Genomic DNA, 12,126 nt, shown 5'->3' on the forward strand with positions numbered 1-12,126 from the left:
ATGTGTTTTCGAGACCCGCTGGCCTTTGGCCTTGATTATTGGCAAATTTATTCTTTTTAGAGATAACCCAAGCCTGTTCTCCTCTTCTTCTTCTTCTTTTTCTAGACTGAACCCTCTTCTCTACTTGCTTGGTTTATAACGGGAAAATGAAAAAATATTTGTATTAAAAGTTGAAAAATCCTGAGGAGAGTGTCAGGACAGGAGCTACTTATTTAGCGTTACCCGTCATAAAATGTAATAGAATTTTTGGTAGCGATCAGATTTTTTCCTTGTTTATTTTCTCCTGGGCTCGTGGGGCAACTTACAGTTGATAAGAGTCAGATAAATGGGCTTGGCTGTGCAAAACATCTAGCTTTCTTAATGCCATGAGCCAGCTGCAGTCCAACCCTTCGGTCTACTTAAACCGGGCAACAAGGCAATGGTCCAAGGCAGACTGAGGGCCCATTAAACATGAAAGCCCCGTAATATGGGCTTTACGAATGGCCCGGCCGATACCAAAAAGCCCAATTGACTTCATGAGTTTTCAACAAGGAGTCCATTCACGAGGATTGCTCTCTCTCTCTCTCTCTCTCTCTCTCTCTCTCTCTCTCTCTCTCTCTCTCTCTCTCAATCAAATTTGATGTATTGCTGGAAAAGTTCCAATTAATACGTGTCATTAACAATCAATATATTCATGCAAATGAAAAAACAACATATAAATAACTAAATATAGAGTGCTTCTTGTTTTTTCGAATCTTTAAGTTATTAGTTAATGTCAATTGTGTCTTTAGTTAAATTAATTATATAAGGTAGGAAATATATATTTATCTATTTTTTAGTTTTCAATTAAACATGTTTTTAATTTCAATTTATTTATTTATTTTTGATATGGTAACTAAATACTATTTTAATTAATTATAAAAATAAGTAATTTCTCTTCATTATTATTAGAAAATTATTCTATCTCCTACACTGATTAAAAAATCAAACAAGCTATATATTAAAAGTTTAAAAAATTATACTTGTAAACTTTTTTATTTTATATTTTTTTATAAAAATATACGATAAAATCTTATTTGTACCAATTAACCTTGGAGTCACTCAAAATTATAGTTATCAAACTCGATTTGGGATTGACCTAGCCAAGAAGCCGGGTCCTGGGTTGCACGGGTTAACTCGGGTCAGCTCGAATCAACTTGAAAAAATAATAAAATATTTAATATTTTAATATTTCATATGAAAAAATTGAGAAACAATCTATGTGAATATAAACTATATATGTTGTAAATAATAAAATTTAAAAGATTATTTCAAAATGTTTTTTATCTCACATTAAAAAAAAAATTTTGTGAACGTAGAGTATATATATTAAAAAACTTCAAATCCCAAACTAAAAAAATAAAATATTCTTCTAGCATTTATATTTATACAATAAACTTTGAAAATGGTTAATAATCAACTAAAAAACACAACAAAAAATATATATCTGGCTAAAAATATATATATTCTAAAGAAAATATAAGATTTTATTAAATTTTATCAGATCACCCGAGCCACACAAGTGGACTAGATTTAACCCTTTTTTTTTTTTTTTTTTTTTTACTAAAAGTCAATATTTCATTTTATCCTAATCAGTTGAACCACTTGTGCATGACATAGACCCCCTTGAACCATTTTCCTAACTGTTAAAAAAACATGGGTATTCTTTTATGGTAGCCATCACATCACGAAACCTCGAAGAAGCATATTCTAGCACCCATTTTTGAGATACCAAACTTCGTTTATAATCCATAATTGTTTTAACCACTTAATTTAATTAATAGTTTATAGGACATATTTAAATTTTAAAAAAGTCAAGATAAATCAAATGAGTTTATTAACAAAAAAAAAAAACAATGATATAACTCTTAACTTGATTTATTGTATTGGACTAAAGTTTAAAACCTTTTCATCTCCAAAATGTTTATAATTAAAGATTGTTGTTTTAGATTTTTTTTATTTTCTTTGTTATTTTCAAAAAAAAAATCTCATTAAATTTGTAATAGTTATTTAATTTAGATTTTACTAAATAAATCAATTTAACTGACTATTTAAAACAATTTTGTTCACTGTTGGAAAGGAATTACTGGCATTAAGAGTTCATCAAAATTAAAATTCTCTCTATAATTTAACTATAATTTTAGAATTTATAAAAAAACTTCTTTGATCATACTGCGTCAAATACACATTTGGAATTTCATATTTTGTATTTAACTAGCAGCTAACACAACCAAATATAAGATGAAAATTAACGAAAAGATACCGAAACAGTAATCCTTTGTACTTTTCCAAGCAGCCGAGGGAGCTGTCAGAACCCACCATGGTGAACCTCATCACTCTATACTCATAATTCTCAATCTTACAATACCAAGATCATCAAGAAAAAAACAGTAAAACTCATAGACATGAAGCACCTTAAACTATGGCTACTCATAAACACTTTCTTCATTACTATAATAACAACACAGAAGTTACTTGCTCAAAACCAGATACCAACAACTCTCGATGGCCCTTTTAAACCAGTAACTCGCAGGTTTGATCCTTCATTACGTAGAGGAAGTGATGACTTGCCAATGAACCATCCAAGACTTAAAAAGAACGTAACTTCAAACTTCCCTGAACAGATATCACTTGCCATCTCCTCACCAACTTCAATGTGGGTTTCTTGGGTCACTGGTATCTTTCTTTTTAATTATTGTTTGTTGATTTTCTTGAATTTTTTCTTCTTGTGTTTTTGTGATGTTTTATTTGGTGTGATGTGGCTTGATTTCTGAGTTATGGTTTGGTTTTCTTGGATTATAAATGGTGCAGGGGAAGCACAGATTGGTTCTGATGTGATTCCTCTTGATCCTGCTTCTGTGGCAAGTGAGGTTTGGTATGGAAAAGAAAGTGGAAAGTACGCAAGTAGAGGAAAAGGAAATTCAACTGTTTATACTCAATTGTATCCGTTTGAAGGACTTTCGAATTACACCTCTGGCACCATTCACCATGTGAGAATTAATGGTAAATTAAAAAAAAAATTCCCTTTATAGTTCTTTAAATTGTTGAGTTTCAATGTTTTAAATTTTAAATTGGGATTTAGTGAAGGTGGGATAGAATGAATTATAGAATACTCGTTTGTGTCATAAGTTCATTGTGGATAGGAATGGCTTGCCGCCTTGACCTGTAATAAATTGATGCGCGTGTGCAGTGACGTGGTTTCTTTGGGAAACTTCAATACGGTAAGTAATTTTTTTAGCCATCCATGTTAGCTAGATTGTGTCTAATCTCTAACCATTTTAGCGATTTCTTTGATCCATTAACGTGTGAGCTGTTGGTTAATAATGATGAACGTGGTGATCAGAAGTCAGCAAATTATGAACAAAATGACTTAGAATATAGCCACTGGCTGTCCAAGTATGCCTAGTTTCTTTACGCATCATCCATGAACATCAATGCAGACTAGGTCTCTTTGAATCTGGCATTGTTTTTCAGTGAGATTCTCGCACCTAGATGACCACACAAAAGAGTTTTATCATAATTTGTTGGAGTTTTTCTTTTTTCCTTGCAGGTCTTGAACCTGGGACGAAGTACTTTTATAAGTGTGGAGATAGCTCTATCCCAGCTATGAGTGAAGAGCATGTCTTTGAAACATTACCTTTGCCCAGTCCAAATGCATACCCTCTTCGAATAGCCATTATTGGAGATCTGGGGCTCACAAGCAACTCATCAACAACCATAGACCATGTGATCGTGAATGATCCATCAATGATTCTAATGGTTGGAGACCTAACTTATGCAAATCAATACCTTACAACTGGTGGAAAAGGAGCTCCATGCTACTCCTGTGCATTCCCTGATGCGCCTATAAGAGAGACGTATCAACCCCGCTGGGATGGCTGGGGAAGGTAACCTTTCTGCTATGCCTGAGTATGTGGATGGTTTTGACAAAGAAAAGTAGTTTTACTAAATTCGCAGCATGGAAGCCATCAGAGATGTGAATGCTTATAGTGTTTCTTTTATTATGAAAGGCATCCTGTCTGATCTGATTTTAGATTATCTAAGATCAGCTGTTTTCTTCATTTGCAAGTCTACCTCCTGTTTTCGACGGATTGGAATCACCAATTGCAACCCAGATCCAAAAACAGTGTACAATAGTCAGGCTATCGGTACTTTGGTAGCTAAGCTGGGCTGGAACAAATTGACTGTGTTCTCCCTACTGTGAGGATCTTTTGTTTGCCTTCAAGCAGTTGTACTTTTGCTTGTTTCTCTGTTGTGCATAAGCCCATCTTCTAATTTCCTAGCCTTTTCTTGCTTTCCATTAAACTAAAATTTCTCATATGTACTGAGTCATCCACTGTTATTTGATGGTTTAACTGCATGGACAAATACTTGGAATTACTAGAGCCTTCCAAAGTAGAAAAGCACAAGTAAAAGGCTTATAATGTCCATTAAGTATTCTATAAAGTATTTCCCTATTGTCTTATTACAACAAGTTTTCATGGTCTTATGATTGAAACTGTTTTAATTGGAGTTCAGATTCATGGAGCCACTTATCTCAAGCAGTCCTATGATGGTCATTGAAGGGAATCATGAGATTGAACCTCAAGTTTCTGGGATAACTTTCAAATCATATTTGACTAGATACGCAGTTCCATCGGAAGAGTCTGGCTCTAACAGCAACTTCTATTATTCATTTGATGCTGGGGGCATACATTTTGTAATGTTAGGAGCATATGTTGACTACAACAGCACAGGTATGAGAGATTCCTTTTTTTGATCAAAATAATCCCCAACATATTTAAACTTTCAGGACCATTGCATTCCTAGGATGCTATCTCTTTTCTGAGATTGAAGCACCACAAAATTGGTAAATTCTATCAATCTCAATTCAGGTGCTCAGTATTCCTGGTTAAAGCAAGATCTAAATCAAGTAGACCGCGCTAAGACCCCTTGGCTGGTAGCTGCCTGGCATCCACCATGGTATAATAGCTATTCCTCTCACTATCAGGAATTTGAATGCATGAGGCAGGAAATGGAAGCGCTTCTCTATCAATACCGTGTTGACATTGTCTTTTCTGGTCATGTAAGTTGGGTTCTGCATATTTAGCTCTCATGGATGGATATCTACTTGCAAATTCTGTTACAAATCAAATCAGATAAAGAATGATAATTGGTGAATAAGACTGTTTCGATGCCTATTACTAAAGTTCAAACACACTTTCTCAAGCATCAAGGTTCAAAACATTCTGTTTTACAGAATAGCTTGCTGGTTAAAAGGAATTATGTTCCCAAATAAAACTTCATTTAAGAGTCTTTTAAAAACCCTTTCCACCAAAGGCAGAATTCAAGTTTAGTAATTGTTGCTGGGAGTTCTCACATCGTGTTCACAAAATTTATATGATGCCTCAGAAACAGATGCGTCAAGTAGTTGGATATCTCAGATGCATAGCATTCTTAATCTTGTTCCCTATCAATTTAAGAGCTCGCTTCCCTTCTCAAAGACAGATGAGCTATTTATAGATATTCCAGTTATATCTTTCGTTTACATTATATTTTATATGGAGATGTTTTGGAGGCATGGGAGGAACTAGGAAGCACATGGATATACAAATGAATTAACTATAAATTATTGCCAAGATTATCATCTATTTTATAAATGAACATCAAATACTATCTACTTTACAGGTGCATGCTTATGAGCGGATGAACAGAGTTTATAACTATACATTAGATCCATGTGGCCCCGTTTACATAACAGTTGGCGATGGTGGAAACATTGAGAAAGTTGATGTCGATCATGCTGATGAACCTGGAAACTGTCCATCAGCTGGGGATAACATACCAGAATTTGGAGGGGTGTGTCATATTAATTTTTCTTCTGGTCCTGCTGAGGGCAAATTTTGTTGGGACAAGCAGCCTGAGTGGAGTGCATTTAGGGAGAGCAGCTTTGGGCATGGAATACTTGAGGTATGGTCTTAAGCCTATAGTGTCATGAACTCCTTCATGTAGTTTTTCCAGTCAGTTTGTTTCAGAACTTGGGAGTGCTTTGATTCTTGAATTTTCTATCATGTGATACACTGGGTGTATTTTCATGTACATAATATACACCTTGAAGTTCCAGATGCTTGCTTAGTCACGTCAGCCTCATTTTATCGATTGGCCGGGCAACGCTTGACCAAAGTCAAGGCCTCGAGCCTGAAGTTTAGACTTGGCTTCAAATAAATCTCTCTGTAGAAGGATCTTTTGCCTCTCCAGAACCTTTGGTGACACCAGTTGTTTTCCCATATGAAAATTCAAGATCGAACCATTTGTTCCGCTGTTTGTTTTCTTCCATGTCTTTTCATTCAATATTTGTTAATGGACATCCGACAGCAGAATTGCATGAACAAATACATATACGCAGACACATATCCATGAGTATCAGTGTATGTGCATATGTAGTTGATATTAATTTGCTGATCTTGTTAGACCAATTAAGGCCTGCAAGAAGCTAGAGTGGCTTCATTTAGTTGCAGTTTGAATCTTTTTATTTCTTGAATATTATCCTCTTGTTCTTAATGCAGGTTGTGAATTCCACATATGCATTGTGGACTTGGCACAGAAACCAGGATATTTACAAGGACGATAGTCACGGTGACCAAATATATGTTGTGCGGCAGCCTGAATTGTGCATCGCTTCAACTTTAGAAGTGATTTCCTAACTTAAGATTCAACTCCAAACTGCATCATCATTAGGATTTGACATTCCCATTATTTTGTTTTAATCTGTGCAATAGGGAAGTGGCAAGCCTGAAGACGGAGGAGGTCTAACAAACGAAGCTGCTGATTTGTTAGCTAGATGGACGCGGTTCGCTGCATCGATAGAAATGCTCACAGTTGCTGTTATTTGGACATCATTCTACTGATATACAACAACCCTTTTGCTTCAGGATCTTGCATTGCTCCTTGTTAACACCATAAACACTACTCGTTGCCATCTTGTCACACACTGCTCCGATAATGCAGACCAATGTATTTACGTTACAGAAACACAAATTAATGGTTGCTACTTGTGATTACCAGAAACATCCTCGGAAGTTGATCAGAGGGAATCATCTGATTTTTGAATTCATGAAAATATATATAATATCTAGAAGATAAAAAGATTTGAATAAACATGGTATCATTGTCTTATTCTTACACACCGCTCCCATGCATGATTCAGATTGCAGACCAATGCATGCATGCCACAGAAACACTTCCTTTTTTAGAAAGAAGGGGGGAAATGTGTTCTTTGGATTTTTTTTCACGAGGTGTAACCTCGTAGTCCACATCTTTATAGATTTTTTTATTTGCCCAGAATATTTAAATTATTTTGATTTCTTAATTATGACTTGTGTTAAAATACTTAACGAAAGCTGCTAAATTCTATGTAAGATGATGTTTTTTTACAGAATTAAAATATGATGAAAAGCTTAAGAACAAATAGGGTTTCTTTATTGAGAATTCTTTACGAGTAATATTAAAATAAAAATTGTTTGATGATAATACTGAGATAGCAACCGGCCACGTCATTGTAAATGTGGTCACGTGAGCTGGACACTGCAAATATGCAATTATGTATTTATGGTTATGGATGGTTTTTTATTCCCTGCCGAGTGGCTGTAGCCTAAGAGCACCATGAAAAGTAAAGCCTGTCTTCATGTCACGTCTCTCTCTCAGGTTTTCGTCCCCAATTCAGTTTCAAACCCTGCCACATAGGATCTCTTTTGCCACCTTCCCATGTAGGTGCTCATAGTAACACTTTACCATTTTACTCGTTACACTCCAGCCTTCCCCTACCATTTCTTTTCCTTTCCTGTTTTTTCCCTTTTCTTTTCTTTTTTTGGGAAAATCTTTTCTGTTTTTTAATCTCAACTATAATTGTTTTTAGCAATATGATTTACGTGATATATTTTCTAAATTGAATTCAATTTAGAGATTTTAAAAAAGTCTTCAAAATAAATTTAATTTTTAAAAATATTACAAAAATAAATCAGAGGAGTTATCTTCTACGTTATCATTCTAATAAAAAAAAATTAGTATTAAATCAACTTTCTTAAAATATTCATCTAATTTTTTTAAGATATTTGAAGAAATAAAATGAAAATAATGAGGGTGATATAGAAAATAAAATAAATTGAATTTTATATCTTCCAAACATGTAAATTCAAATCAAATATTATAATTGAATTTAATTATAGTAAATATGTAATTGATTCCAAACAACCTATTTATGTATATAAAAATTAATTGGAGTCCCTTTTTTTAATCATTACGTAACAATACTAAGATTATGTTTGATGTTGGCGTTCAACTGTGTTTTTTCAAAAATTAATTTTTATATATTTTTTAATAATATATTGATATTAAAAATAATTTTTAAAAAATATTATATTAATTTATTTTTAAATAAAAAACAATTTTAAAAATAAGTTTTATTGCACTCTCATGAATAAACAAGCAATACTGGCAAACCACTGTTTTCTTTAAGGATGACATTTTATTGAAAGAATGATATTAATAATTTTGCTTTTTTTTTATAACTAAATTGCTATCATATTCATTGACGAATATGTGATAGTGAGACTCTTTCTCCTAATAAATGGAAAAGATAATTTAAATGATTATTTCTTCTTCAGCGATCATTATATCCAAATCACTAGAGAAGGATTGATTTAACTACTAAAGAAAAGCCCTAACTTTATATGAATATTTATTTTTTTATTAATGTTATTGAAGTGGAATAAATTTTTAATATTTAATATTTTCATTTCTAACTTATACATATCAATTTTTATAGCACTTATTTTCATATCAAAATAAAAATAAATAACCTTGTTTTTAGAATTTAATATTTTTTATATATATTTTATCCACAAATATATTAATTTAAGTATTTAAAAAATAATTATTTTGCAAGTATTCACATTTCTTTGTTATGAAAAAGGATCTAATATTATAAATACTTGATAAACTCATTATTTAATCACTAAAAAACTCTATTTCTAAACATAAGAGCAAGTGTATCTGTGTCCAAGGCAGAATCACTTTGTGTCTTGGCTGTTTTGCTGGTTCTCCTTCGAAGGAATTTTATCTTCAACTTGAAGTTTGAAGAAGATTTAGATGTGTTTAAAATAAATCCACCCCTTAATTAGCTGACTAGTGCTTAATTAAGAGATGACATGAAATAGAGAGGAATGCTTTCCTAAATAAAATCATTCACTGAAGCCTACTTGCATGTGTTTCTCTGTTCTGTAGCCTCATTTGGTGCGTCCCTTTTTTCTCCCTTGATGATATGCAAATTCTTAACTTCCTATGAGAAAAAACGACTCCATACCATCACTTTAATTTTAAAAAATTGCATATGCATAAATCATGATGTTTCTGTTTCTAACTTTCATCTTGAAATGCAGTAGCTGTCTTGATGAAGATGTTTCTTCTTTGTTTTTTTCTAATTTTTTCTTGGGTACATTTTTTAAACTACTTTATTATGACTTCCAGAATCTTGCTAGCTAACCGGTCATTGGTTGATGATGTGCTAAAGAAGGTCAATGGATTGAAGCCGATTGCTGATGAACTGGGTGGATAACAAATGAACTAGCTTGTAAAGGTTTTAAAATTTACGAGTTTCATGCCAAACGGTGGCAGTTAATTGCTGCTACTAGAATCTCAAGTATACATACACAGCCACAAAATCTATAGAAGAAGAAGCCATTATAAGTTCTCAGTTTTGGGAGACACAAGGCAAAAGATTGATGCAATTTACCCTTGTTCTTGCTCGGGGGAAACAAGCTGTTTCCTGCCTTGATGAGCGATGAATTTGTACTTCATAATCTGAGCCATTACCGGTATCAAGGTATTATCGGTTCTGGATATTTCACCTCTTTCATGTGTTGCTACTGATCGTTGGCTGCTTGCAAGAAACTTGAACATTATCAGTTGTGTTGTCCGTTGGAGCCATTTGAATGGCAACATAATATATAGAAACAGTCAAGAAGCATCATTTCACAGAGTCATCCGTGTCAACAGTCATGGATGCTAGCTTCTACAAGCATCATTTCACAAAGCTCAAGCTCTTTTCCCTGCTTTGTTAAAGCCACTATAATTCAGGTAGTCGGTATTGTGCGAGGTTTCGCTGCTTTCCCTTTTGTGGCTCGATAATCTGTTGTCAAGAACAGCGATTTGGAATGCGAAGACAATTTTTACTGCCCGCAAGCTGTTCAAGGACTAAATTTAAACCCATGAGAAGGTTTCGTTTTTAGATTTTCTTCACAGAAAAATAGTGAGGTAAATAGTAGTGAGAAATGATGAGAGAGAGAGAGAGAGAGAGAGTCATTACAAACGTAGAAAGTGAACGTTTTAAAGGTTTTTCAAATTTGGCATGCACGAACGATCGAGATTTTTTTTTAATTTAGTAATTCTAACAATGATTAATTTACAAACTTATACAGGTCAACTTGGAGCAATGTACGTGTCATAAGTTAACCTAAGTTAATAAAAAAAAAAATCAAATTTCAATCCAGTTAAGTGGATTATACATTCATTAACTTATTTACCCAAGACGGAGCCATAAATTTTTTATATCCTAAGCTATTAAATAAATATATAATTTTTTAAAGATCAATTATTAACTTATACATATAATTTTTTTAAGTTAATAGTAAAGTTTTAATTCAAATATACTACCTAAAATATTAAAAAATAAATTTAAAAGTATATAAAATTAAAATAAAAATAAAAATAAACTCATTATTAAAATTATATCTTTCGATATTTTGTGGAATATAATTCATTTATAATCAAATCTGAATCGATATTGTAACAACCCCTCAACCGGGATAAAATTACAATCTCATGTCAATTGAAAAATAAAATAATTAAATTTTTTTCCTCTCTCAATTCCTTCTTATTTCACTTGATTCTTTATTAGATTAGTGTTTTATAAGTTGAATTTTATAAATTTACAATGTTATTCTTTCACTTTTCTTATTATTTTTTCTTGGATTTTTTTTTTGTTTTTCCTTTACTTTTCTCTCGCCTTTTCTTTTCTTTCTTTTCCTATTCGACACCATATAAAAGGAAGGAAAGAGCTGATTTGTTTTATTTTTTAATGGCAAATAACTACTTTACTCTTAATGAGTCATTTTGCTTTTATTTAACGGTTTTTTTTTAACATTATCAAGCTCCGTTCATCCTAAAATTTTAACCAGATTTTATTCAATATATTTTAAGAACCCTCATAAAATTTTAGCTCAATCTGATAGTCGAATTGAAAATTACGCTCAATAACGTAAAACTGGTTAAATTGTGATTTTTTTTATCAAATTTCTGAATTTCTCCAAAAATTCTGAAATTTTAACTTAAGTTAAAGTATTATATCAAATACTCCATATAAATTTTCAAAAAAATTTAATAACTCAATCGGAAATTATGAATTTTATTTTACATAAAACTAATTAATAAAATATTAATAAAATCTTTACCTTGCTTGTAGCTTATCCAAGCGTTTTAAGATGCCTCCGCCCTTGCATTTACCTGACAATGGACCGAGTCAAATTAAATTAACTTTTATTTACATTCGGCCTGACCTCATAGAAAGGATTGGCGGGTATCGGATCCAACTGTAATAAAGTGAAAGAGTTTAAGCTGGTTGTAGTTTACAGTTATGTTCGCGCTCTCCTCGTATTTTTGTCCACGTTATTTTAAGCTCTCCCTTTTTAAACTCCGTCTCTCATGCAACGCTCTCTCTTTCTCCATCAAATCCTCCAAACTCTAACAAAATTTAATCTCATACTCAATTTTCCTCTTTTGGCTTTCTCCTCTTCTTCAATGGAACAATCTTCAATTCTTTACATGTTCACATAAAACTGCAAATTTCAACAAACAAGAAGGTACCCATTTCAGTACATGTTCTACTCTATTTCATGTACATAGTTTAGTATCTTTGCCACATCTAATCAATCTTCTATAAAGGAAATTCTCTATTTCTTAATTTTGTTTTTGTTCCTTGCCCTTTACTTTGCAATGTGAATAATGCATTGTTGATGATATATCTTGATCCTTTGGTTGTTGTATGGATTGAACCTGGTTCATTGTTTCATTGGT

The 12,126-nt window shown here is 32.5% G+C and overlaps 1 protein-coding gene across 1 annotated transcript; it reads left to right on the forward strand.

Annotated features, from left to right (window-relative positions):
- Positions 1–2,290: 2,290 nt before the first annotated feature.
- LOC133700899 (purple acid phosphatase 23) lies at positions 2,291–7,155 on the forward strand. Its single transcript, XM_062124630.1, has 8 exons — positions 2,291–2,694; positions 2,830–3,021; positions 3,569–3,905; positions 4,537–4,754; positions 4,893–5,083; positions 5,686–5,967; positions 6,564–6,689; positions 6,777–7,155. The coding sequence occupies exons 1-8, from the start codon at positions 2,424–2,426 to the stop codon at positions 6,903–6,905; spliced, it is 1,746 nt and encodes a 581-aa protein (XP_061980614.1). The 5' UTR covers positions 2,291–2,423; the 3' UTR covers positions 6,906–7,155.
- The last annotated feature ends 4,971 nt before the right edge of the window (positions 7,156–12,126 follow it).

This window comes from Populus nigra, chromosome 8, assembly GCF_951802175.1.
Source record: "Populus nigra chromosome 8, ddPopNigr1.1, whole genome shotgun sequence".
Classification (NCBI taxonomy): domain Eukaryota; kingdom Viridiplantae; phylum Streptophyta; class Magnoliopsida; order Malpighiales; family Salicaceae; genus Populus; species Populus nigra.

Excerpts from the sequence above, each read along its gene's own strand:
- LOC133700899 (XM_062124630.1), top strand. The coding sequence starts at position 2,424 with ATGAAGCACCTTAAACTATGGCTACTCATAAACACTTTCTTCATTACT. Across the intron at positions 3,906-4,536 it reads CGCTGGGATGGCTGGGGAAG|ATTCATGGAGCCACTTATCT; the intron begins GTAACCTTTCTG and ends ATTGGAGTTCAG. Across the intron at positions 5,084-5,685 it reads ACATTGTCTTTTCTGGTCAT|GTGCATGCTTATGAGCGGAT; the intron begins GTAAGTTGGGTT and ends TCTACTTTACAG.